Source organism: Theobroma cacao, chromosome 8, assembly GCF_053813885.1.
Source record: "Theobroma cacao isolate CCN51 chromosome 8, ASM5381388v1, whole genome shotgun sequence".
Taxonomy (NCBI): Eukaryota; Viridiplantae; Streptophyta; class Magnoliopsida; order Malvales; family Malvaceae; genus Theobroma; species Theobroma cacao.
Genome location: NC_142646.1, coordinates 2324696 through 2352639, shown reverse-complemented (window position 1 = coordinate 2352639; position 27944 = coordinate 2324696). Strand labels below are relative to the sequence as shown.

Genomic DNA, 27944 nt, shown 5'->3' with positions numbered 1-27944 from the left:
TATTGATTTAAGTTTGATTACTACTTGTTAGTTGGGCAGCTGTTATCCGGCCCTTCTTATAACTTGGACCTCATAATTCACCTGTCTTGTCAGTTTATGTCGGGTAAGGCTTTGGATATTGTCCTTCGAACTCAATGAAGGCCGTCTGCAGAACTGTATTGTGTTTGGACTTCTGGCCTGGCCCAAAAGGAAAAAGATCTTGTTCAATGTCAGTTGCCATATCAGAAATCTAAAAATAGAAAAATATTTGAAAAAATGAAATTTTTTTTAAGAGTTAAGTATTAAAAAAAAAGAGACATAATTTTGAAATATTAAAAAAAAAAAAAGAACGAAAGGTGAATCATAGTCATGCGGCCTCAAATATTTTTTGGTTTACATAAAAATATACATATACATATCACTAGTTTTGAGGTTCCTAGCATTTCTTTTTCTTTTTCCTTTTCTATCTTAAAGATTTTCTTCCTATTGAAAATCCAATGGTTATGAAACAAAATAGGAAAGTTTTGATTGGAATTTAATTTTTTTTTCCTGAAAAACTATTCATATTTGCCTCTTTTCATCCTTTCTAACCAAGCAAAGCTCAAATTCCATGTCTGGACTAACTTCCCTGCTTTAAATGGGTGTGAAACTGAAACTTGCCCTCCGAGACCTTTTCCTTGGTAGCTTTGCCATCAAATTTGGAAGTTCAAACTGAACACCAAGCCCAAATGTTCACTTTAAAGAAAGCCCAATTTTAGATATTCTCAACTCTCTTTAGCAATAAGCTAACAAAAAGACACAGGAAACTACGCACAAGTGATGGTAGAAAAAATCCACTATCCAAATTGCTCGAATATCATGAGCAATTATAAGAGTGAAATATGTGGATAGCATGAACCAAACGAACCAGAACGAGTGGTTACAATTTTGGGTCAATGAGATTTTTAGATTTCATCCTAATACCATAGCTCTTGTTCACCTTTTTCTTTTGGTTCCTCAGGAGCCCCTGGCAGGAAACTTCAGAAGAAAGGCAATTACTCCAATTCTTTTTGCAATTATCTCGCCTCTTATGGCTACAATCACAAATTTCTTAACCAAGCCACCTTCTTCTGATCGTTACTCCATCCCCAAAATCAGTTCTCTCCGCTCCCACGCTTCCTTTCTACCATCTTTTGTTACTAGACCTGGATCTTTTTCAGGGAGACTAGAAGCAAGCAAAACCCGCTTCGTGACTAAGGCTACGGCTACTCCTGGGACAAAGAAAGCTTCTAGTGATGAGAGAGTACAGCAAGTTCACAGCATAGAGGAATTCGACGAAGCTCTTCGGATGGCTAAAAACAAGCTTGTTGTGGTGGAATTCGCTGCCAGCCACAGTTTCCATAGCAGTAAGATTTACCCTTTTATGGTTGATCTTAGCAGGACCTGCAACGATGTAGAGTTCATTCTTGTGATGGGCGATGAGTCGGAGAAGACTAGGGAGCTTTGCAAAAGAGAGAAGATACAGAAAGTGCCGCACTTCAGCTTCTACAAAAGCATGGAGAAAATCCACGAAGAAGAAGGGATTGGACCGGATCAGCTGATGGGCGATGTGCTGTATTACGGTGACAGTCATTCGTCTGTCGTGCAGCTGCACTGTAGGAAGGACGTGGAGAAGCTCATAGAAGACCACAAGCTCGACCACAAGCTGATTGTTATGGATGTCGGCCTTAAACATTGCGGGCCATGCGTCAAGGTGTACCCAACGGTGATTAAGCTTTCCAGACAGATGGATTCCGTGGTTTTCGCCAGGATGAACGGTGATGAGAACGACAGCTGCATGCAGTTCCTGAAGGACATGGACGTGATCGAAGTGCCAACGTTTTTGTTCATCAGAGACGGTGAGATTTGCGGAAGGTATGTGGGTTCTGGCAAAGGAGAGCTGATTGGGGAGATTCTACGATACCAAGGTGTCCGAGTAACTTAATTATAAGATAAAAATTGAACCCAAAATGATACAAATATCGAATTAGATGTCTTTTTTCAAAGTATTCTAGTTGATTGTACTCCTACCATCATTCATGTTGGGAAGATAGATTTTAGTACTGAAACCCTAAGTTTAGCCCAACAATTCATAGCTAAATTGGACCAATATTTTCTTCACTTTAAACTTAATGGTTAATTATTTTTTTAGTATGCCTTTTTCTTGGCTGATTATAAAAATACTTGTGTGTTGTTGTTTTGTTTTTTTAAAGTATTGGTTGATTAATGTGATATTACATTTCATATTAAATATCAATATAATTGTTAATACTTATATAATAATTTTAAGTCAATCACTATTAATAACTTGAACTTAAAATTTTAAGATATGTTAGGCCTTAGATCACCTCTTGCGCAGTAGCTTTGAAAGGATAATTGCATACAGCAACTCAATTTCCTTGTATTAGGTAATTGTCCAGAATTTTAGACGTTAAGAAGAGAACTTAGCCTTGAGCCCATCCATTAAGAAACCGAACAATAATCATTGGGCCACAAAGCCGACACTTCCCAATGAAACGAAGCACCTCTGAAACATCCATGGCCCAAATCCCTGCTCCATTTCCCCTGTTCACCTTTCTGCATTTACTTCAGGGCTTGGTTTATCAGAATGAGCTGAAAGGTTAATAGAGAGGATATTTTTAAGGATATTTGTTCCTCTTCATGTACATACAGGGAAGATTTTGTTCAATTCCAGGCCTTCTTTTGTTCACTCGAAAATTATCTTCTAGTAAACCAACCAAAAGCCTGGAAAAAGCAAAGGACGAGCAGAAAATTAAGCAATTCTAATACTGTTATCTAGGAACTTTTCTAGGTGTAATTCTTACCTTCTAATCCATACCACTTCAGTTTAAGACATCTTTTCTTTAACAAAGACTATCCCATGACATGTTAGAAATTGATTTTTTTATTCTCTTTGGGAGTTGGTGGTGGTTGCCATGGAAGGACAGAATTAGAAAGTCAGAGGGAGATTTTGTCTCTTCTGAGTTCTGGGTGTCTGCCACTAGTCAAAGAAGGGGTTCCATCTCAAAGAACGACTGAAACTTATTGCTCGAAATCATTGCAAGAGGAAAAGGTCCCAAGAAGTCGGAATGAACCTGATCCAAGTCCAATGAGTTTATTCCACAGATCACTTAAGCTTATTAAAAAATGCGATGGGGATTTGGGGCTGGAGAAAGAGGGACGTGGACAATTTCACAATCACATATCATGGCCTCAATGACTTCAAAAAAATCCTAAAAGAATAAAAGAGAATCATGAAGTACTTGCTTTAAATTTCTAGCATTGCTTTTGGTACCAACAACTCTCAGATCCACCCAACAATGGGGGGTAGGGGGAGGGTCCAAGTTTTTAAAAATATTTATTTTTTATATATATTTTATCCATGACTTCCCTCAAATTTTTGAAAGTTTTTATTTATTATATATAATTAATAATCTACTCAAAATAAATTTTTATTTAATAATTAATATAAATAAAAAATCAAACAACTTCACAAATTACTTAACTTTACTCTAATTTAAATTTCTCTACACCTTTTTTTCTTTTTCTTTTTCTCTTATATTTTGTATCTTTTTATTTTTATTTCTTTTTTCTTGTAATTCATCATTAAAACACAACTTATTCTTCAAAAGAGATTTATGAGCTTATGAGTTTAGACAAATAAATACAAAGATCACCTACCATTATTGTGTAAAATTAAGACACTTTTTGAATTGTGTCAGAGATTAACAGAAACAGAAAAGTCAAAAAATTATCACTTGATTGATAGATTAATTCATTTTATTTTGACTCTTTTGGTTTTTACAGCAACTACAAAAAGAGTATTTTCAATAATGAAAATTGTGAAAATAAGACTCTGGAACAAAATAGATGATGTGTTTCTTACAGATAATTTAGTTGTTTATATTGAGAAATATATTGGTAGTCTCTTCAATACAGAGTCAATAATTAATGAATTTGAATCTAAAAAATATCGTCGAACACAATTTTCTTATATAACTATTATAATTTTTTTTAATTTTTTATTTACATGTTATATAAAATTATTTTTTATTATAAATCTTTTGATTATTGATTAAATTTAACATATTAATTTTAAAAATTTTTAATTTTTAATTTTTTTATTTTTAATCTTCCCAACAAAAATTAACTAGCTCCGCTCCTGCACACATTTAACTGGGAAAAAAAAAGTTTCACTGTCAAAATGTTGGTGAAGGGTCGACCGTGATTGTCAGGGCGTTTGGTGTTGTTGGCTTAGTGCAAATCTTGGTAAGTGGCATGTACATCCCAAAAATAAGCTCACACAGTTGGACTATTTATCTTCTGTACAGCTTCGAATTGACTTTGAAACCACCCCTTGCCTTGATATGGTTAAGCCTTTTTTTTTCTTTTCCATTTTGGCTGGCGGCCATAGTTTTGACAGTGAGGTTTTGCTTGTAGAACATACCAACCTGTACAATGACTGGGTTGTTTCCATCGCGAGAATTGTTACTAGTTGTATTTAGTTTTAACTGTTCATATGAAACAGTAAAGTTTTACGGCAATCAAACTTGAATTGTCATAAGTTATGCATTTTTTCTTGTTGGATCAGGACACGATTCTGCTAAATTATTTCCCTTCCGTTAATCCTTATCGCTTGTTTGATGCAAACACTTTGTTTCAAAGCAATCTCCACAAGCATAAGCAGAAGTAAATTAGAACCACTGGAAAAAGAAGAAAGAAAGAAGAAATGATGTTCAAGCAATTATCTGTACAGAACCAGGAATCAACAGATTCCCATTAGGCCAGATGCCAATTACAAGACTTCTCCATGTTTCACCAATCTATATTTGCACAATCTGTATATGAGAAGTAAGAGAAAGAAGAAGAAGAAATAAAGAACAGGGGGCCCAAAGAAAGAAAAAAAAAATCAATCAATTTGCGGTGACCATGGAATTCAATCGAAGGGGCCTAGGTGGATTCATGGTTCTTCTCTTCCATAAGTTAATTTCTTTCCTTGGCTGCAAAGGCATCTCTCCACCAACCCTCATTGGGGCCGAGAAAGGGATGATCACATCGTCGTCTTCAACATCACTATCTCTTCTCTCTTCATCAGAGTAATAATCCCTATGATCAGCTTCCGCAGGTGCAATCTGAGCCATCCAATCAAAGTTGGAAAAAGCATCGCGGCCACTTGCAAACCGCTTCATTTGGCCCAAAGAAGGCGCTCTATCAGGCAACTCTGTCTTCTTGCTTGATGTCTCGGATTTCCTTGCTGGTTTTGCCATGCTGAAGATTCGCTTTAACTTGGATGCATGCTTCTTCACTTCTTCTTCAGAAGATCCGGAGACAGGCTTCAACTCTTTAGGACGCGAAACGCGCTTAGCTTTTCTGATATTTTTCTTCTGCTTGATCTGTCCCATGCATGACACTTTCGGTGAAGTTGGTTCTTGGGTTTCAAAGGTTTCACTCTTGGACTTTCTTCGAGCTTCATCAGGAATTATCGAAACGATCGGACCAGAGAACCCTCTGCCTGCATAAGCCTTATGCTTGCCTGTATTGTCGTATCGCTTGTCCCTGCCGGGGCTGAAGGGAGGGTTCTGAAAGGTGACACTGACAGCTGAAGCTGCTTTGGGCAAAAATTTCAGGATCTTATTTCTGGGTTTAGCTTGTTTCTCCATTGTATGTAAACACTTTTCAGGACTTCAGCAAACTTTTTTGAACACTCTTTTTATATGTAATCAATAAGATAAACTCAGAACATCAGAGACGAGTGTTTCAGTTTTGACCAGATCAGACAGAGGAGGTATGGTCAAAGGAGATTTGAGACTGAGCAAACCTTCGTTGCCCACCAGAAATTTTTAAGTTCAATTATACCCAGCCAGCTTTGGTGGCGCAGAGTTCCCTGTATTCGCGGTACAAATTTGTTTTGCATTGAAAGTTTCCATAAACAGGGTAAATTAATTAACAAATAAGCAAAGTGATTTAACTACAGTAATTCCCATGCCTCTTGCTTTGTCGGTTTTTGACTTGTCAAGCTTTGATCTAATCATCAGATTGTGTGCGTGGCTTTACAAAAGAATATTATATGCAAAATTGACACATACGAAGAGAAATTAAATTATTAAACAAGACTATTAATTTGAAAGCTGGAATGTACGAGTTTGATCAGTTCGATTTATACTGTTCAAACTGTAAACCTCATGGTTTCGATAAAATCAAATCCAAAAAAGGATGTTCAAATGTTTAGATGGGATCATCTTAAAAAATATAAATGGTTACCAGAAAATGGGTTTGACTAATGAGATACATGAATGAATTGTTCCATACTTGACAAAGAAACCTTGTTAATACAAAACTGATATGTTTGACGGCAAAACAAAAGTAAGTCTCAATTGAATTTTAGTATATGATTTTTCTGTCGGTTTTTTTATTTGTTGGTTTTAGTTCTTGATGTCGTTTGTCTTAGTTGGGGTTGGTAATCACTCCCCATCTTCCTCTTATAATGGTAGTAATTAGTAAGAATTATCTTTCGTGCTAAGATAATCATGATTACCAGTTCTGATAAGACCAGCATCCTGTCAGTAAGATTTGTACGGAATAAGTCGCTCTGGCCGCAATAAATTGTAAGGGTATAACTTTCCCAGAGTTTACATTTGAAATGGTCTGAGAAGTTGAAAAATTGTGCTGATATTGCTCTAATAAGGAAAATTCCAGCTTTGCAAGAAAGATCAATACGTAATTACCTAGCATGGATTGGAGGGTTTCGATTCTTTTTTGTTGTGTATGAAAGTCAAAGATGTACGTCCTCAGTATGATCATGTGATATTTATGGCATTAAAAGCAGAAGTTTATGTCCAATGAACTAGCCCTGTTTTGCTAATGAAAAGAGACAGAAGAATGGTTCGTGAAAACAATACGAGCCTGGTGTGTGAAACCATTAATGGTATACTTGAAGTATCTTTTTGTTCATAGAAACAGAAAGCGAAGACAAAGAACATGCTATCTACAAATGGATTAGCGAAGATTCTTTCTAACAGGCTGAAAGCTTGCCTCCCCAGTCCCCACCATCATCACCAAGGAAGAAATTTGATGGAAAATGTCCTACCTGCACAGGAAATGGTTAAAGGATATCAGGGGAAGAATATTTCACCAAGATGTGCTTTGAAAGTGGAATTGAGCAAGGCATTTGATTCTCCAAATTGGGACTTTCTTCTCAATGCAGTAACAGCTTTGGAATTTCCTTCGGTCTTCATTCATTGGATTCAGAGCTGTGTCACAAATCCTATGTTCTCCCTCTCCATCAATGGTGGGTCTGCTTGGATATTGGAAACCCTTTTATCTCCTTAGTTCTTATTGCAATGGAGGTGTTATCCAAACTTCTAAATTCAGCAGCTGCTCAGGGAATTTTCAAACACCATCTAATATGCCATAGTGTTGGTCTTACTCACTTGAGTTTTGCAGATGATGTGCTCATTATTTTTCCAAGGGCACGGATGACTCCATCATGACCACAGATGGTGTGCTCTTTTTTTTTATAAACTCTTTGACCTTCAGCACAACAGTGCCAAGATTGAGCTGTTTTCCTTTGGTACCCTAAGCATATTCTTTCTGATATTCAGCAGTGAATTGGCTTCCAACTTGTTTCATTGCGAGTGAAGTGCCTGGGTGTCCCCCTCATCACAAAGGGACTCAGAGATAAGGATTGTGCTCCTCTAGTAGAGAAGATTACAAAGAGAATTTAACACTTGGACCTCCAAGCTTCTCTCCTTCGCTGGTAGGCTTCAGCTTAGTCAATCAGTTCTCCGAGGAATTAAACCATGGACTTAAACCCAATCAGGACTCTTTTCCCTTTGCTACAGGCCAACAGCCCATGAATTGATGGACGAGCCCGTTATTTCTTACGAAAGAACTATAAAGCCTTTGTAGAATACAGGGGCCTTTATATCATTCTCATTGCCTCCACGCCGTTTCCCAGCAACGACCAGAACCATCGGACGTTCGCAACAGTGTTGTTCTTTCCTTAGTTGAACCGCCAAAGAGTCTGGGTGTCAATTTCGCAAGCTCGGGGCTTTTTGTTGTCGGATTAATTGCAGCTTTCAGCTCTTAACATTCACTCCCTTCCCCTCTCTTTGTCTCAAGGTCAGTTCATGTTCTTAGCTTTGTAATCAAATCCAAAGACTTCCTTAGTTGGAAATGTCAGTGAGTGCCCAAGTTTTTCTGATTTTCGAAAGCAGCTAAACGTAGTTCCATTCAATTCTTTGAGTTGGTTACTAGATTTGTGAAAGGAAATGTTTTTGAAGATCGGGGAATGTGACTGAGTTTCATTTGGGCTTAAAATTTGGACAGTTTTGTAACAAATGAAGCATTTCCTTTTTGTCTAAAAGGAAGAGAATCAGTCATGGTTCTCTCCTTGGACTTGCAGGACTTCCTTCTTCGTGCTAGAGTGCTGAAGCTCTACAGGCAAGCTCTACGGACTGCTCGAAGAGCTCCTGAGCATTCTAGAGGTGAAAGCTGGATACTGGCTAAAGCTGCCAAGAAAAGTTCTGAGAACACCTGTTCTTTGAGCTTAAATCTTAATGCATTTTCATTGCTTTGTTGTTTTGTATTGCCATTCTGGTATTAGTTCTTTGTAGATTTTGATCCATCGTGTTTGAAAAAAGTATATGATTCAAAACTTGCACTGCCTGATCAGATATGGATTTTGCAGCTGAATTGAAACAGGTGATTAGACAAGAGATGGAGAGTAATCGAGATTGTAAGGATAAACAAAGGATCCGCTTCTTGATTAGTGAAGGAACCGAGAGACTGAAAGGTCTGACTGAGATGCTTGGTATGCAGGGACATTGCTAGTGGAATGAAGCTGCATTTGGTATGGATAGTTTGAAGTCAATAGGGAAGATGCCCTTCATATCTGAGAAGCTGTCATCCAATTTCCTAATTTTAGTTCATTGATAATGCAAGATAGAAGCCGGAAGAATTGTTTGTTTTCCCCTTGAATGCTACCAGTAGTTGTAATAAAAAATCATGGTTCATTAAATTAATATATACTGTTACTATAACTGCATTTGTGGTGTAATTGTCAATGATTTCAATTTGTTCCAACTCTTATCAATGTCCTGTTCTTGACTAGCAACCTAAAGTAGACATGGTGCCAACTCTTTAACATGTGTTCTAACAAGTCACTGAGTCAAGCATCAGCATAACTTCGAACCAACCAGCCACTAAGGTTCCATTTCTTTCCACAACAATATCACCTGCTAAAGATAGATTGTTCATACAAAGGAGATAGAAAGACATGTCTAAGGGCAGCTGATGTCGCCTTTAGGGCCTTGAAAAGTGGACTTAAGTGAAACAGAGATATTTGTAAGATGAAGCAATGTTAGGCAATGGTTTCAATTGGAAAAAAACACATGGAACAAGAATGATCGGCTACCACAGGGACCATATGTCCATCACCACATGGATATGGTGAGCATTACAAACAGGACCTGCACTAAAAATTGATGCACAGGAACTTTTCCATATGATGTTCAGACAGTAAAGATCATCCATAAACACATTATAATTGAAGTAAGCTGGCCCAAGAGATTAGTCCAGCTAACAGAGTTGGAAAATTGTAACCAAAATTTGATGGAGATTTAAATCAACTTAAGGTATGACCTTTGAGTCAAAATGGTGAGAACAAAGTATGCTACTTGTTGAACACAAAAAGGTGAAGATAAAACAGTACATCCCAACTCTTTTAATGTACAACCTTATGACATTACAGTGAATAGATAAGACTTGAAGCAATTTAATCAATCAACTATGTCAAAAACATTGAGAATTCCCTCACAGGCATCACAGATACAAGAGCAAGAACCTACTTCTACAAAGGACGTGTCACAAATCCCCTATCAACCATCTTCTCTACTAGTTCCTCGTGTTTCTTTAACTGCTCAGCTTTTCTCAGCTGCTCCAGCACCATCTGATAAAGAGACATACTTGGTTTCAAGCCTTTTTCCTCAATCATCTCATTAAAGAACTTGTAAGCATTGTTCCAATGCCCCTTCCCACAATACATTGTGATCAAAATCCGGTAAGTATTCACATTAGGCTCAACCTCGTTCTCATCCATCTCCTTCTTTAACTTGAGAACCATATCAGTAGACTTTGCACCAGCAAACATTCGCATCAATATATTATAAGTAACAGTATTAGGCCTACAATTCAAATCCTTCATCTTAGCATACATTCGGTGAGCAGCATTCACATCCTGTAACTTCTCAATACACTTAAATATAGTATTGAAAGTAGATGGATTCGGGATGCACTCTTTCTTAATCATCAAATTAAGCACCTTGATCGCCTCATCAAGATTATCATCCCTACAATGACTCTCTATAAGAAAATTATATGTAATTGTATCTGCAGGACAACCACATCTTTTCATCTGATTATAAACCTGCAAAACCTTCTCCGTCCTACCAGCCTTGACATGTACTCTCATCAAATTATTAAAAGTAATCGAATTTGGCTCACATCCTACATCAATCATCTCTGCAAAAACATCATGAGCACGCGTAATTTGGCCACACCTACACAATGCATCAATCACAATAGTGTAACTATAAACATTAGGCTTAATCCCTGCCATTTTCATTTCCTTAAATACCCTTTCGGCCTCCGAGATATTTCGGGCACGACACCAGCCATTAATCAAGCTAGTGTATAGAATCACATCAGGTTCAAAATTGTCCTTCAATTTATCGAAAAATGTTTGAGCTTCCTCGGCCCTTCTTTTTTTACATAAACTACTAATCACTATTGAAAATGCAATCTTATCAGGAACGCACCCGTAATCCTCCATACGATTAAAAGCGTGCACCGCCTCGGCAGCCAATCCGGCCCTCACGTAACGCCTGATCAGAATCGAGAAGGTTTCGATCGAGACGTCGACGTTTTTTGCTTTCATTAAGTCGATCAAATGCCAAGCCAAGTCGAAATGCCTCAACTTTCCAGCCAGGTCGATCATTTCGTTGTACGGGTCAGGCGAGGAAGCGAAGTCGGGGCGGGTGGTGGCCCAGTTGAAGAAGGAGAGGGTTTGGAGAAAAGGTATCCCGTGGCGGACCCCACCGCATTTGTCGATGACGTGGCGTACGAGGGAAGGGGAGATGGAGTGGACGGCGGAGATCTTCGAGAAGTCGAGGGAGAGAGATGGGATGGTGAAGTCAGGGGTTGGCGGGGCTGAGTTCAGGTCGGGGTTAGGGTTTTTGCGGTGGTGGTCTTTGATGAGGGAATGGAATTTTTCGGCGACTTCGGCTTCTTCAGGGGATAGGGCGGCGATTTTCGGCTTTTCGCTCATATTAGTTTCTTCTGATTCATCTCCTCGGAGCGAGGTCGGCGTTGAAGAGTACAACTTGAAGAAGCGTTGAGATAAAGGAGAGATAGAGGAAGGAAATCGTAGCTTTGATTTGGTTAAAGCCATGGAAGTTGCTTTCGCTGTTTTCAGCGTTTGAATGTGTAGAAAACAGAGGAGTTACAGACTACCGCTGCAGCTTAACGACCGTTTTGAAGGGTTCTAGCCGAAGTTACAAACGACATCGTTTAATATATGGGCTTGTCTTGGGCTTTTTGGCCCAAACTAATGGGCTCTTTTGGTACAGGACTTATGGGTTATTAATGTATTATTCTAATTTTACAATTGTAACAAAAAATTTGTTTTCCTTTGTAATATTTAAGAATGTTCTTATAAAGATTTAAGTATATATCCTCACATTTGACGATGGGTATTTGAGTATTACTTTGTTCTTGGTTTGCAAAAGGAAATTATTTCTCTCGATTAATCTGCATAGTAGAATGTTTAATTATTTAATTCTAATTACGATTTTTTATTTCATTTTAGTATTTGTTTTTATACAATTAGAAAAAAAAAAGAAAAAAGAGAAGTAAGACCCAATTACAATTCGATACTTCATATAAATCCTTGTCCTATTTGAGTCCTAGTACTAACAAATAACAACCAAAGTATAGTACATGGAAGTATATTTTAATAAGGTTTATATAAATATATATCCTCATGATCATATTGCATGGTGCATGGTATATTTGTTTTCTCCAACTCTTTGCTTCCTCCAAATATATTTTTCAATGGCTGATAGTGAACTTCTTCCAAGGTACGAGTCGCTGAAGGATTTGATATCGTCGTTGCCGCAGTCAGGAACCCCGACTCCGGCTTACCCTGGTAACTTAAAGACGCGATATGCTAAGCGGGAGGAACCATTGTTTAAGAACGGCGTCGCAGTTTACTGGAAGGAAGTGCCATTACGAAAAGAAGGGCTCGAGGACCATGGATTCTGCGATTTGTTCGAGAAGCATGTTGTTGGAACTATGAAACCTAGGTTTGGTAAGGCTCTTGGAGCTCTTTGTTGCTTGCCCAAGTTTGTCCATGATTCAGACATTGCACTTGGAAAACAAAACCATGATTTATGATAGTACACATACTTTTTTTTTTGCCCTTTTTCCTTCTTGTAAAATAGTTAAAAATATAATATCAATTTAAATATTTTTATTTATAAGTAAAATAACTTATTTTCACTTAAAAGCAATATATCATTTTTTTTTTATAATTAAAAGGAGAGATTCGAATTTTACTTTTTAGATAGGAATTATGCATCAACTAATGAGCAAAATGCTCGGATACAAGCAAGATATTATTGACAAAATACATTCGATAAAATTTTATCGATATTTACTGACGTAATATTAATTACTCAATCGATATTATATTATTGACGAAATATTAATGAGCATTATCGGCAGAATAAAACTTGATGAATTGACATCAAAAAAATAAAAATGATATAAAAAATATAAATAAATTGATCTGTCGATAATATGCTTTACTGAAGCAACAATTTTTATTTCCCTCCTCTAAGGAAAAAACTACTTAGCAAAAAGGATTCAACTTTGCTTTTTATTTCCTTGAAAAGCACAAATGCTTGATTACCCTACTATATTAGGAAAGCCAGCTACTATATAGTAATATGTGTAATAAACTTTTGATTTTGCCAATCATAGTGTTGACATGAATCTTTTGTGGATTTCTACTCTATTCCAAAAATACCAAACTTCTACTCCCTATATACAAAAACAACAAAAGAATCATCAAACAGAGAAGCGATAAAGCAGCAGCTTTGATAATCTTTTACTAGTTCAATAACTGAGATGACTACTGTCCCTAATTGTGAGGCTCCAACCTTAACATCATTGAATGATTTGGTGCCACTGTACCCATGGAAGACTCCTACCCCACCATTCTCCCGGAGCCGCAGCATGGCCTACAGCAAGATTAAGGAGCCATTACTGGTTAAAGATGGAGTTAGGGTTTATTGGCAAGCTGTGCCAGGGCTTCGGAAAGACGATCATGGCGACATGGATTTTGAAGTTCCATGTGGAGGATTGTTCGAGTTTATCGACAAGTATGTTTTCAAGGCTATCAGACGGTGGATTGACAGGCTATTTGGAGAGTTACTGGGTTTACCAAAATTTGAAGAATATATGTAGTTTAGCAGCATGATGCCTATTGGTGTCTTTCTGTATTTGATCTTTCATCTTTAGAATACCTTTCTCTTCATTAACTATACATGATGTAAATATATATACATGAGAGAGTAATTCAATATAATAAGTTTTAAAGAAATTTATTGATTGAATTTTTTTTCTTTTCTATCGGCGGTAGGTTAATTTGATTAGTAAATTATTCGTTCTGATATTTATTTGTTAATGGTGTCTTCTTCTTTATCAAAGATATACCAGTTGAATCGAAAAACTTAAGATCGTTCGTCTATTAATTTTCTTCGTCGACGGTCTGTTTTAGTGTTAATCAGTGAGAGAATTAATTTTCATCGTCTATTTTAGTCAAAGGCTGAAACAACCTACCTTCTCCGGATTTCTATATAAGAGAAGATAATTAATGAAATCTTTTTCCTTTCTTATAATATTTATAAGGGAAATGTATCCTTGTTTAAAACATTAATATGCTCAAAAAAATTCAATTTCTTTTAAAACAAAATAAAATGATTTGAATAAATATGATGCATTCTCAATAGTTATTGTGAAACTTTTTTATTCATATATTTTTTATTTTTTAAATTTTAAAAAGTTATACTACTAATTAGTCAACTACAAATTAATCATACTTAAAATATTAGAAATACTAATTTTAATCATACCATATATTTTTTATAATTTATTGATTCTTGGGTTTAAGGCCTTTTGAGGTAAGCTTTTTGGGTTTTAGGGCTTTTGGGCTGGAGGTGTTCTCATAAATGGATCAAGCCCACAACTGTTTTGGGCCTGAAACACAAAGACCCGGCTCAAATCTAACCTTTAACATTTTGCCTTTCGGCTTCACGGTGGCCATCATCTTTGTTCAACCGCCTGGGAAATAAGCTTTGAGGCAGAGACAAAGGAAACGCAAAAGAATGATCGCTTACCTCCACAAATGCCGGAACTTAACGATCTGTCTGAAGCCTGTTTCTGGAAACGACGTCGTGTTCATCCAGCGTTTCTTGCACAACGGTCCGGACACCGTGGAGGAGCTTCTCGACAGACACGTGGTGAAGAAGGAGAAATCCCTAAACGAGGAGGAAGAAGAGTTGCTGACTCGACGGCGACTCACCAGCACTCGGCGAGAGGCGCTGAGCCTCTACCGCGACATCCTCCGGGCGACCCGGTTCTTCATGTGGGCCGATTCGCGGGGCGTTCTGTGGAGGGATGTGTTGAGAGAGAACGCGAGGAAGGAGTTCGAGGAAGCTCGGTTCGAGAAAGATCCGGAGGTGGTGACCCGATTGCTTATCGGTGGGCGTGATGCGGTGCAAACAGCTTTGGAGAAGCTCGCCGAGAAGCAGAGGCAGCAGATTGAGAAGGAGCGGGGCGGTGGCGAAGGACGGTGATTGATTCATTTCTCAACTCTTTCTTTTTTTTTTTTCAGATTATGATTATCATTAAAAACATTTGTATGTAATCTACACGTTGTGTTTGTAATTCAGTAACTTCAAATTGTAAATTTGGGTCCAACGTTGTAAGACTCGAAACTCTCTGAAACCTTGGCTCTGGAATTGGCGGCAATAATCGGATGGAGAGGACTTTTTCAAGAAGCTTCTGCCATTTTTCCGCCATTGAAAACACTATCAGATTCAGACTTAAAAGAAAAATGACACAATCCTCAGCTTTTTGAAATTCCGTTAATTTAGCAAGGTGAACAATTCTTTGAAGAAGAAATACTTTGACACTTAACAAGGATTAGGAATGCATGGATCGAACATACAAACAAACTTACAGGCTATGATGTTTACAATTCCTATATCTCACTCTCTAATGATGACTTGGGCTAAAAACCTACCAAGAAACCATGGTATAAATCTAAAAAGTGTATGAACCAAATCTGATGGACCTGAGGGATCATGCTACGAGTTATGTTGGGTGCTTCCAAAACCGCAACTTCTTGACCCTGCTCCCGAAGAGATGATCAGTTTTGAACTTCTGTTAAAGTGTTTGCAACATAAACCCAGAACGAAAATTAAGCTTTTGGACCTCGTACAAGTCAGAACACAAATCCTCCATGTAAGCAATTCATGACTTCGTAACTTTTATACCCCATAGTTTGACAATTTTTCTTTCACTTGCGGTTCCAGTGTGGAAAGACATTGTTCCCATCCTCCATCTTTGAGAATCTGCACATGTACATCTCTCACCGGTTAGTAACGATATGATCCCCATCATCTAAGATTTTGAACCAAAGGCTACCAAAAGAGATGAAACATACCTGTTTATACCCAAGCAAGATCTGGCAGACTTCATTGTGTAAGTCCTCGCTCGTCATTACCTGAGAGACAGACAATATTAAACTTGAAGAGAATAGTTGTAACAAACGTTCGAAAGCTAAATTGTTTGCTGCAAATATTACATGCCAACTCGCAATAGCTCTGCATATATAGCCCAGTGAATTTAAAGCCCCAGATACATTTGTTCGAACCTGCAAATATTTGATAATTTCTCCTTCAAAATTGCAATTACTAATATAATCCACTGAGGGTTTTTTTGAAAGAAATCACATACAATTGCACAGAGACCATGAAAGGCATCTTCCTTCTCTATATCATCATGTATCCTGTCGGGAATTTGTAATTCATAAGCTTTTGTAAGATGATAGCAGCAACTATAGGGTGAATGTGGAATGACAATTTCATGCTCAATGACTGAAATTTTGAGGAGTTGAGATGGAGATTCTGATGGTAATGAAGGAACAAGTAATTCAATTATCTATATTTCCTCATCCTGGCATTAATAGAGAATAGATCCAGCTCCACCTGTTCAGCCAGTTTAAGTTACAATACTGATTCAAGCATTGGATTGTTTGAACTGCCTATTATATAAATTTATACATAAATTTATATGCACGTATGTCTGAACATGTACATTCCATTTTGGATAAACAATTCTAGCAACATCAGAATACAGATTCCATACTTTGGTAAGTTAGTAATGAGCAACTTATTCTAAAACTTATTTTCTTTGCTGCATTGATAAATTGCTTGTTTTGAAGGAACGTTTTTAAAGGAAACTGTGCTTGTGTGTGAAGTGGAAAGTGTAAAGGGCAGGAGGATGTATCCTCAACTACAGTACAAATGTAACTATTTGTTGGTTGACACATTTCGAATTTGGCTATGGTTGATCCCAAATTTTCATAGTAAAGATTAGCTATGATGTAGGCTACCAGACATTATTAAACCAACAGCTCTTATACTAGCAAACGGCAACTGAGAAACAAAGGTACTTTACATGGATAAAGCAGTGCACCATTCTTGCATGAAATGCTCCACATGAGGTGAAACAATCTCTGGACAAACCCAAGCAAGCCTACCGAGAGTGATAGCACTATTTTCTACAAGTGATTTGTTGACACCCTGCCCAACAGCAATTCGGAAATCTATACTTTTAAAAAAGAAACAAGGAAGAAAACAAACAGAAACTAGAAACAACAATAATACAGTTCAGTAATACCTCTGCATGTTGGAGAATTGGAACTATGCTTGAGACTACAGTCATGACATATGGAGAAACTTCCTGACCGACCTGTTAATTCAGTGTAAAAGATGTAATAACACACCACTTAGTCAAGCATCATAAACTGTTTGCAAAGCTTTCAAGTCCGACCATCAAAGGCATGAGTGCTTCCCAGCAACAAGATCAAAGATGCAGTTAGAATTCACAAATTCTAATCCTCTCTCAGAATCATTTACATGCCACTCTCTCAATTATCGCTACCAATCAACCCTCTATATATAGAGTGAACATACAGACTAAGAATCTAGATTAAAAAACCCAGCTCAGTGTAACTCTTATTTGCCACTTATTTTGAACTCAAATTTCCACCATGTACTTGTTAAATTAAGATAGTACCCTCTCCAAAGTAAAAATAATCCACGCATTTATTTAACAGAAACAAGTATACTATAATGAACAGTTTGAAAAGCAAAAATTTCTCCTGCAAAATTCTTCTCACTTGAAGATGGCTTTTATATCAAGATCACTAGTGCACATATACTTTTCTCTAATCTTACATATGATAAAATCTCAGCTAGTTACTGATAAAACAGAATACGCATCAGTTTGACAAAGCTACATGATAGAGACAGGAAGCCAACCTTAATTGCTAATTCTCCAATAGCCCAACAAGCATTGTTAGCCACTGAAATGGATTCTGTTAGCTTAGGAGTGCTCTGCATTTACCAGAAAATGTGTAAGGTTGGACTGCTCTAATAGATATCAGTGTTGTATAGTAGGCTTCACCTTACCATTTGTTTGGTTGCAACATTAAGAAATTCAGATAGACAAGGATGCAAATATGCTGGACATGCCTGTATATAAAGCAGTGGTAATGTTATGCTCTCCAAACATACAGGGATCAAAGCAAATCTAATAATCATATATAAAGGAATTTGAAAGGCATGCATTACAAACTCACTCTTGCAAGATCCCCAAAAAGGGCAAAAGCACTTTGTTGAACATCAATAGAATCATCCATACAACATTGCAGAAGTTGGTCCCTCAAATTACTTTGTGAAACCTGTAAAACCGATTTGTATCAATGTGAGCAACTGCACATGCACAAGATGAACAAAACATCTTGCCTTAGGACTCTCAACCAGGAATTGAACCCCAAGCACAACATTTTTCCTCTAACAAAATGTTAATCTCCATAAGCCACCCGCCTGCCCCTGGCCCATGGAGTGTTCAAACACTGGAATGGCTTTAATCTTGAAAACTAGAACGATTCTTCCAAATATTTCCATTCATTTTTCATTTTAAGATACACTATCAGACCAACTGGGGCACAATATTACTGAAACCAAAGCCTGAGAGCAAAAGATTTTTGTTAGGATTGAAGCCCAAATGTGTTAAGTTAAGGTTCACCAAAAAAGAATCATGAGGCACAGAATGGCAAAATTTTGTATCAATCAGTAGTTAGTGGTATGGCAATCAAAATATTGTTTGATGGTAGTATGTTCACAATTAAATGACAGATTTTGTTTTACTTGACTGCAAAGTTCTCATGAATTAATTTTCAAAACATCATTAAATGACAAGTTTAACATGGAAACAGATGCAAACAACAAATACCAGATGGATGCACCGGTATACTACCAGAAAATAAAAATTTTATTAAGGTTGATACCAAGCTTTCGATGCCACTACCAAGACCTTCTGCAAGCCCAGAGAGCAAGTCTAAAGAACACACAATAAACTCTTTCTCATATTGCATTCCAGCAGATGAGGGATCAACCTGCAAATTAAGCATCAATCCTCAATCAAGATTCAAACAAAGTTTGAAGTTAAGCACATGACAAAAGAAATATAAACTGGAAGAAAAAATGAACCTTTGCCAATTGCTGTGATTGGATAATCTTTATGCATCTTTGGAAAATTGGTTGTGCAAATTGGGAAAATCCATTTTCGAGTGCCTGAAAAGGACAAACCATAAAGATAGGTGAATATCATTAAGGCTCCAATCCCACTTGATATTTAATCTAAAACATGAAATCTTTGGACTAAGTGTGAGAGAGAAATGGATGGAAGGAGGGAGAAGGTGAGAGGGAGAAACATCACTTATAGTGAAAGTGATAAGCCTTCTGAGAATCCCAGTAGAGCTCATTGATCCCTTAGGTTTGATTTAATCTCATTGCCTTTACAATCACAGGGTACCATAGTTTCCATTTTAAAACATATTTTACCAGTCAATTAATAAAGAGCATGAATTATAATTTTATGCCCCAAAATAAGCACAGGACAGAGAAGAACTAGAGTCAAATGATTTCTGGGTTTCTTTAAATTAGTTCGTCCTCCCCAGGCTTCATGATCAGTCACTATCAGTACTAGCCATATGCAACCACGATGGCTAAACATGTTCATTTTAAACTCAGAGAATTCAATCTTACAATTCAATGGCAGGTCAATCATGTATAATTTGTAACAAAAAATCTGGACAGCAGAATGAGACTTTGCAATAGAAGCATGTTAGAAAGGAAAATATCAATAACTTGTGTAGCTTCATATAAATTGATACATGGATATTCTTGGATGGCTAAAAAGTTTTTAAATTACAGATTAGAGTGGCTTCTACAGTTCAACTCTCTAAAGAAAAAAGTGCGCCATACCTGTGCTATAGATGTAAAGCACTCTAGTAGCGGGAAAAGGTCTTTGTCTGCATCAGAAAGCTGCTGCCACTTTGCAATCAATGGAGGCATCAAAATCTGTAAATATCTGGGCTGCAATATAAAGATGGAAGTTCGCAGCAACTTTAGCTGATCATTAAAAGACCACAAGACCTAAGTTTTTATCTGCCATTTTTCAAACTAAATGAGAGATAAACAAGCCAAAATAGATAAGAACAAGCAAAGCAAGCATTAGATACCTGATTCAGCTCTCCTCCCACAGTCTCTGCTAAGGTACCAATAGCATCATAAACAAGTCGAAGGTTTCTTTTCTAAAAATTAGTTACAAAAAGAGCTATAAGTATAAAACAAAAAAGTGCAAGATATATACATTCTCTTATTGGTAAAACGAATAGTTCTGCTGAAGAATAAATTTATATGCAACAGAACAAAAAACCTGATATCTTCCATAAGCACATAAAAGGTGTTGAAGAATGATTTCTAAGTGAGGTGTCAACTCCTCAGCAGCCTCCTGCAGAAATTATTAGTTCTTGAGTGCTAGGTATGTATGAAGTAGAAATGTCACTTGAGTAATAGACATTATGGGACAAACCTCTTCAAGTGTAGCAAAAGCTGAACATGCAGCCTCTTGCACTCGCTTGTTGGTGTCTAAAATTCTACGTAAAAGACCCATAAGGACTTTGTTGAATTGTTCATAACCTTTTTGATGGCCAATACCCTGAAATGAATCTATTTAAATTTCCACCTAAAATTGGTAATTTCTGTTGTTTGATTTGATAAAGTAATCTTTATTTGAAACTGGAAAACATGACAGCATCTATGGTAGAAAGAAGAAAGAGAGACGGAGTATGTGTGTTAAAAGGACAATCTTCGTATGATAAAATAGTAAGAGAATGCAAGTTTGGAAGATTTTCTCCCTATTTTGCCCACCTGAATAAGCATCACGCTTATTCCCTCTAAAGCATTGATGGACAAATTTTATGAAGTAAAGCATGCAATAAAACTATTATAAATACAAGAAAAACTAAGCACTGCATAAGTAGAAATCTTCATACCTGAACAATAAATTTGCTGAAGCGAGAGAGTGTCCAACAGGTTATACTCCTAAGCAAAGGAAACTTATTATCAAGAAGAGGGAGTAGAAACTCTACAATCTGCACATAAGGGTAATGAATTACTAACAGCAATCTAGTATTAATCATCAATATTTGCTACATTAAAATCAGAAGCACAATTACATATATCCCTGAAAAAGTCGGATACATTCTAAACCTGTTCATCTGTTAATTGACATTTAGCAGGTTCTAGAATGTAAAAGGAAAATAAACCAGTCAAGTGAAACAAAATTGTTTTGCTTTTTCATATCTCTACCATGTTAACATGCATATGGTCACATGTTCAACCAGAGGCATCTAACATGTTTAGTTAGACAAATGACAAGAAGAACTCTGCCAAAAGGAGGGAGAAAAACAACATCAAACAGATACAAGAAGAAAAAAGCAATGTAAAAGTTACAATCATTAATATTTAAAATTTCATGGCTTTTCCTGCTTATAATTTGAAACACTTTAACACCCACTGCAGCATTACCTCTGCTATATAAGGATAAAGACCTCTTATGCAACCCTCAGCTATGGCACCAAGAGCCAAGACTGCAGCTTCTCTTTCCTTCCAGCTGCCATCATCTGAGGTGGATAATTTTGCCTGGATTGAGAAATAACCATAATTTTGGTATTATAAGATTTAACATTTCAAAGACAAGCTGAAGCAGATCAGCAGATAATTAAATCATTACAACAGTCAAAGCTCCTCTCTGCTAACCACTGCAGATGCATGGCCATACAAAACACATTCTAAAACAAACCCCTCTACAGCATCATGCAATAGGGAGAATACAGGAAGACAGATAGCTATTTGGTAATCACCATTATTATACCATATAAAATCCTATAGCATAATCACCTGAACTAAAGGCATTAATGTTGGAAGAATCTCATCTCCGTAGACAGTTGAAAGGACATCAAGGCCAGCAGCACTGCATTTCCTCAAGTTCCAAATACTTAAACTATCATCATCCTGCATAATAAATTTTTTAAGGCAAAACAGAGACGTCACCTCTGAATGTGAAATTTTAAAAGTAAACATGAAATCAATAAATTGAATCATCAAATTCTTCAAACAACTGTACGTCTACATACATATGGGAGAAGGAATAAATAAACCATACTAAGAGTTTAGCTGAAAACTCACATCATCCTTCATATCTTCTGATCCATGAAATCGCGATGAATGAAAACGAGGCTTAAGGTCCTACATATCAGTTGCACAGTTCAGAAAGATAAAAGATCACCAGAGAAGATAAAAATATAATTATCAAACTTTACAAATAACTGGAAAAGTAAAAAATGAACATTTTACAGTCAAAGAAAAAGACCAAAGAACTCTGAAAACCTGATCTCTATCTGGCACAGACTCATCCTCCTGCAAGTATAAGAGTAGAAGATAAAGATAAGTGGATACAAAGAACAATGACTGAATGCAAGCGATCATAATCCGGAAAGATTTACCTCAGAATCAATAAGAGATTCATCATCATCAGCATAAACCATATTTGACAATAAAACCTAAGAAGATAAGAAACAAAGAAAGTAAATGAGTTCATCATTGTAGGTGTTAACAGTCAAAGACCAAGAAAAGGACAAGGGTTATACTGGAATTAGCTGTTGTAAAAACTCTCTTAAAAGCTGAGGGTTTAACTGTGCTTCACAGTATTCTGACCTGATAATCACAAGAACAAAAATTCTTAGTTTATTAACTACCTCCATAGATAAAAGGCATAAAAAATGCAAAAATGCTACACAGTCAAAATTTTAATAGTCTCATTGTATCAACAATCCACGCAAAATGATTCATACACTATAGAAAGTAAAGCAACTCTTCGCTTTCATTGAAGGAACACAATAAACTTGTATGATCAGCATTCAGTATGTAGTTCCAGGAGCCAAAAGGCTCCAATGACACACTTTAACATATGAAAGAACACTGTGACTAAAGTTTCTACCAAATTGTTGAGAGTAAGCTCTTCTAGCTTTACCAGAATTCACAAGCTTCAAGAGCAACCTCATTATCAGCATCGTTGTTGGCTTGCAACATAAATTCAATCACATTCTTCAAATGTGGCTGTGATGTAACATCAAACATTTTTTAGTAGAAGAGGCCAAATATTGTGTGTCAACCATGAAAAAGAAGATATACACAACATGAAATGGAAAAATGAACAAAATCATCAATCATGTCAACCAATAAAATGCCGATGTGACTCTAAACTGCTATTTGCATATTTCAATTAAAAACCCACAAACTTCGCTATTGAACTTGTGGAAAAGTTGCATATCCTCCCCTGACATGAAGGGATGGTGCACATTGATGTCATGAGTTTGATTCCACTAGGGTGCATGACTGTACTCAATGAGGAAGGGTAAAGAAGGAAAAAAAGAGCTGCTAAACAAACAAACATATATATGTCTCTGTGAAAATATTGCATTGGATAGTATGAAGCAGAAGAGTCATATACCTCCAAGAAAGAAGGATTAACTTCAATGAGCTGAACAAGGGCTGCACAAACCTGTACCAAAGAAAAAGAAAATGTACCATACACAATTATAAGAGTCAAGAAAAAAACAAAGTAGATAGCATCCATCAATTCTGAAAAGTTAAGTGTCAGATAGTCTTTAACAAGGCAATTTAACAGATTCTTTCAGCTTGCAACATAAAAGCATGTATAGAACCAACTCACCAATTTTCTGACCTCCGCAACTGGATCGTGAGAAAGGACAAATAGACCCTGGAGGTACTGATCCATGGACAGATATAAAGCCTACAATGCGTTCTACAACATAAATTAAGCAAAGAAAGCAACAAACTTGGGTTTGTCAGTTAGAAAGCAGAGTTCTCATCAAACTTACAGTAGGCATCAGCATAATGAACTGATTTACTGATCCAAGAGAAAGCTTCCTTAGAGAGGCATGCGGTGACTGGAAAAACTGATTTCAAAGGAAAAATAATAATAATACACATACAACTCAGTTATGAAGAACCAATTATGACTTATCAACAGACAGCATATAGGATGACATAAATAAAGTGTTCAATATGAATTAGAGAAGAAAATTGTCACCTGTAGTAATCTAGGTAGAAATACATCAATGGGTCTTTCAGATAAACCAGGTACATCTAAATCAAGCTCATGTGGTATGTCTTCACAGATCTATGTTCACAAGATCACAAATAAGCCATAAAATGGCATTTAGTAATTTCTACTTCTATAAAGGATGAAATGCCCTTGTCACATTGTTACCGTATGAAATTCTTCACAGATGAACATTGTTCTCAAAGGAAATTCAATAAGAGACATGGAGCACCAATTTAATTAGAGAGAGAGAGAAAGAGAAATTAACTCTATGTATTGGATCTAAAAGATCCCATTATTATCTGGAAGCTTCTGTAAATTAAGAGTTTTGGAGGGACAAAGTGCAAATTTCTGCAACCAGCTTAAGCATTGGCTTCAAAGATACTTCCCTTACTAATTAATAGACAATTTTAATTTGATTCAGTGTCTCAAGCACAAAAGGCAAACCATGCTGGAACTTATATATTGGTAAAGAATAATATTGTTGCCATTAATCTTCAACATGCAAATAAGAAATCAGGGAAGCAATTGTTACCTTCGATAAAGTATCCAAGGCACCTTCCATATGGTTGATGTCATTACTGTCCAAGCACCGTACAAGTACTTGCAACAGCTCTGGCCAGCCAAGAATCCGTTCTTGCTGGACAATAACACTGATAATTGTCCCAACCGTATTCCTTATGTCCCTTTTTGCTTCCCCTAAACATGGTAACAACTGTGACTTTATACATTGCTGATATGCAGGATCTAGCAATTTGAAAGCACTTCGCAAATTATTTTTCAGAAGTAAACCAGCCGCCTGTCGAATTTCAACAGATGCACCCTGCTCAGAAAAGCAAGTACAAAGAAAACGCTATTCAGCTTTGATGGAAATGAGTTCAACGACAAATAGCACCTCACAGCATGACTTAATGCAAGGAAACATCAACCTTCAAACCATGAATTTCTAAGCTTCACAATGATTAAAATCTATAAAATTTCAAGATCATTCAATATTATAGGCCAGTTCTTCGACAGCCATCACCAAAAACGAAAATTAATAAAGGTACTCATTACACAAAAGGAATACGAAAAAGCAAATAAGGAACTCAAAAAGTTAAAAGCAAATCAAGTTCATATAAAAACGATAAACAAATTCCAGACAGAATTGAAATGAGCTTTAATACACGTGTTGGAGTTTTCATCTTCTTAACCTTTCAGTTCTGACTTTTCAACTAATAAAGAAACAATTGAGATCAATCCAGAATATATATGAGTAATTCTGTTAATCCATACCGTTGTATTATATGCATTGCAGTATTGGGAACATCCTGTTACAAGAAACATCTTAACTATACCTATTAAGAAGAACTTCCAAGTCAACCCACTTTCTAAACTTGAAAAACGCTTAAAGATTCATCCCCCTCCAGCTGCAATTCACAAATGTTGCTTGACCAAGCATTTATACATACTCTTTAACAAAAAAATAAGCAAATAAATAAGACAAAAAAAAAAAAGGGAGAGAGAAGAAGTAATTATAGTATCTATAGTGTAAACAACCTAGCACAGAACTAGACAATCTTAAAACAGATGCTTCATTCCCGGTTTAAGTAAACCGGTCGTTTCAATATGAGAATAAACAGAGTTTATAAATCTGAACCCAATTCTCGAATTCAAACAGAAACCTTATATAAAAATTCATCAGGGAAAAAATATAAACAATCACTAAGGAACTTGACACAGCTGAAACGAAGAAAACCAAAAAAAAAAAAAAGGAGAACGAAAATTAAGCTTAAAGGAAGGATTTGAAAGGCATTAGTTGGTAAATAATTGGAGTTTGATGGAATGAAATAGTAGTACCTGGGCATGAGCAAAGATAAAAACGAGGTAGTTGTTGAAATCGGGGAATTGGCTGTAATGCTGAAGTTGTTGCCAAATACGAGGCTTATCAGACGTAGGCGAAATGTGCAGTTCCAACACTCCGCATATCTCCCTTAAACCTTCCTCTTTCGGTTGCCATGTTCCCTGACCTGCCATTTTCAACGCAGATTGAAGGGAGAGAAATTTTTAGCTGATGTTTTGTCTGGATAATTGTAACAGGTGATGTGTCTTTTCGGCGAGGAACACGACGATCAATGTCGACTGCGCAAGCAAAAGAGAGCAGAGCCAAAAGAAAACTTGTGAGGCTGGTTTTGTCGAAATTTACAAGCGTCGCACCCTGCTTTCTTTCGTAATTCTCAAATAACCCACTGAAAATTTAGTGCCAGTTCAATCTTCTGCGACCCAAATTTCTGTTTGGATCATAGGAAATTTACTAGTTGACTTACTGTTGCAATTTCGACTTTTCAAGTCGCCCAAGGAAAGAATCGGATTGCCACTTTATTCGCAATTTTTTCTCCTGGTAAAACTTGGAGACCACTTTCCAGGAAACATCAACAACTGATCAAAATTTTAATTTTCTGAATCTTTTATTAGAATTTCAACTTTTTCAAAGTGTTCTAGAAGAAAAAGATACCGAGACTGCCACTCATCTGCATTTGCTTAGAACTTGGCAACCAGTTTCTAGGAAGAAGCCTCTACAATGCCAAATGCAAGGACTTCTGTTAGAATATTAATCTTGCGGGTCACCTGCGAAAAGCAACACAATTCAACTCATTTCTAATTTATACTCCCTCGTTCACTTTTATTTATTTTATTAGTATTTTTTTTTTTCATCACTTAATATTCTTTTTTTATATTAAAAAGTATTGAATAATTTATATTAAAAATTCAATGAATTTTTCTAAAACTATATAAATTTCGCGAACATAAAACGAACAATAGCCTATTAATTACATAACACACATTCATCTCTACTCTAATGTTTGAAGTAAAAGACAGAATTGTCATCATGTCATATCTTTTTATTTCAACTCATGATGAACATTCGCAAAGCATTGTCGCCTATGTTACCATGTTTGGTAATGATGATTTGTCAATTAAAAGAGAACTTCGCTGGTGAGATGGTGATTTGCATTCCAATGGGAATGGTGAAAAATCATGTATGGAATGGTTATCTGTCCAATCACAGATGTTCATGTTTCATACTGATATTGTCATCATCATCAACATCAACAACAACTTTCCTTTCAAACTTTTTGATGATTTTCATTTGACAATACATAATCTCCCATGTATTCATGCACATACTATCATGTCATGTAGTATATATATAGAAATGTCAAAATGTACAATACATCACATGTTATAATATGTTTAAATTAAATAAAAAATTACAATTGCAACTATTTTTTAATAATATCATTATACTATATAGAAATAAAGCAAGTATTATATATATATGAAAAAAATGAATGTTTAAAAAATTTAAGTTTGAGAACATTGTTAATGAATTTAAAAAATGTTTTAAGCACATAAGATTAAATTTTTAAACTTTTTTTTTCATGTCACTTGTATAAAAATGAAAGGCAATTTGTCAAGAGATGTTGCAATGTTATTAAATTAAAAAAAATTCTTAAAGTAGGAGTAGCTTATGTTAATTTATTTTGGTGATCAATGATAATCTTATTTGTTATTCTAAGCATTAGGGGTGAATATTAATCAATTTCAACCGAATAAATTGATCAAAATCAATTGAATTTGATTTAATTTGTTTAGTTTTGATTTTAGTTGATTATTTTGTTTATTCGATTATTTCAATCGATTTTTTTATCTAAAATTTATAATCAAATCGATTAAGACATTGACTATCAATAATATATAATTAAAATATATTATATATAAATATAATTAATATGTAATATAAAATATTAACAAAAATTATAATACTTTAAATTAATATAAAATATTGAAAAATTATTTTTAAAATATAATAAAATTAATTACCACAATAACATCATGTTTTCATATAATGCAATTGATTTGGATGCAAATTTTGTACATAATTATAACACATTTTATTTGTTTTACGTTATATACTATATATATTTACCATTTTTATTATTTTTTCATATTAGGATTGATTTTAATTTAAACATTACATCTAGGTATGACATTGAGGTATTATTTGTTTAGGCACA

General features: G+C 35.9%; 6 protein-coding genes across 6 annotated transcripts; 3 read left to right on the top strand and 3 right to left on the bottom strand.

Annotated features, from left to right (window-relative positions):
• Positions 1 to 871: 871 nt before the first annotated feature.
• CDSP32 (chloroplastic drought-induced stress protein of 32 kD) lies at positions 872 to 2151 on the top strand. Its single transcript, XM_007017851.3, has one exon. It carries the CDS (start codon positions 872 to 874, stop codon positions 1940 to 1942), a length of 1071 nt encoding a protein of 356 aa, XP_007017913.3. The 3' UTR covers positions 1943 to 2151.
• Positions 2152 to 4713: 2562 nt separating this feature from the next.
• On the bottom strand, positions 4714 to 5893 carry LOC18591625 (uncharacterized protein At1g76070). The gene has a single exon (XM_007017850.3). It carries the CDS (start codon positions 5655 to 5657, stop codon positions 4911 to 4913), a length of 747 nt encoding a protein of 248 aa, XP_007017912.3. The 5' UTR covers positions 5658 to 5893; the 3' UTR covers positions 4714 to 4910.
• A 1810-nt stretch (positions 5894 to 7703) lies between these two features.
• LOC18591624 (LYR family of Fe/S cluster biogenesis protein) lies at positions 7704 to 9038 on the top strand. The gene is made up of 3 exons (XM_007017849.3): positions 7704 to 8118; positions 8364 to 8483; positions 8687 to 9038. Exons 2-3 carry the CDS (start codon positions 8378 to 8380, stop codon positions 8827 to 8829), a joined length of 249 nt encoding a protein of 82 aa, XP_007017911.1. The 5' UTR covers positions 7704 to 8118; positions 8364 to 8377; the 3' UTR covers positions 8830 to 9038.
• Positions 9039 to 9655: 617 nt separating this feature from the next.
• Positions 9656 to 11511, bottom strand: LOC18591623 (Pentatricopeptide repeat (PPR) superfamily protein). Its single transcript, XM_007017848.3, has one exon. The coding sequence runs from the start codon at positions 11444 to 11446 to the stop codon at positions 9848 to 9850; it is 1599 nt and encodes a 532-aa protein (XP_007017910.3). The 5' UTR covers positions 11447 to 11511; the 3' UTR covers positions 9656 to 9847.
• A 2865-nt stretch (positions 11512 to 14376) lies between these two features.
• EMB1793 (LYR family of Fe/S cluster biogenesis protein) lies at positions 14377 to 15066 on the top strand. Its single transcript, XM_007017845.3, has one exon. It carries the CDS (start codon positions 14445 to 14447, stop codon positions 14913 to 14915), a length of 471 nt encoding a protein of 156 aa, XP_007017907.1. The 5' UTR covers positions 14377 to 14444; the 3' UTR covers positions 14916 to 15066.
• Positions 15067 to 15192: 126 nt separating this feature from the next.
• LOC18591619 (transportin-1-like) lies at positions 15193 to 26443 on the bottom strand. Its single transcript, XM_088808912.1, has 30 exons — positions 26193 to 26443; positions 25726 to 26007; positions 24422 to 24709; positions 23875 to 23964; positions 23663 to 23740; positions 23494 to 23574; positions 23272 to 23322; positions 22792 to 22877; positions 22409 to 22475; positions 22265 to 22321; positions 22149 to 22178; positions 21948 to 22007; positions 21660 to 21773; positions 21288 to 21401; positions 20753 to 20851; positions 20290 to 20415; positions 20134 to 20208; positions 19937 to 20008; positions 19680 to 19790; positions 18903 to 18986; positions 18701 to 18808; positions 17990 to 18091; positions 17820 to 17882; positions 17670 to 17744; positions 17026 to 17097; positions 16804 to 16928; positions 16081 to 16132; positions 15929 to 15997; positions 15788 to 15847; positions 15193 to 15695 (listed from the first exon to the last, which is right to left on the bottom strand). Exons 2-30 carry the CDS (start codon positions 25900 to 25902, stop codon positions 15612 to 15614), a joined length of 2670 nt encoding a protein of 889 aa, XP_088665038.1. The 5' UTR covers positions 25903 to 26007; positions 26193 to 26443; the 3' UTR covers positions 15193 to 15611.
• Between the last annotated feature and the right edge of the window lie 1501 nt (positions 26444 to 27944).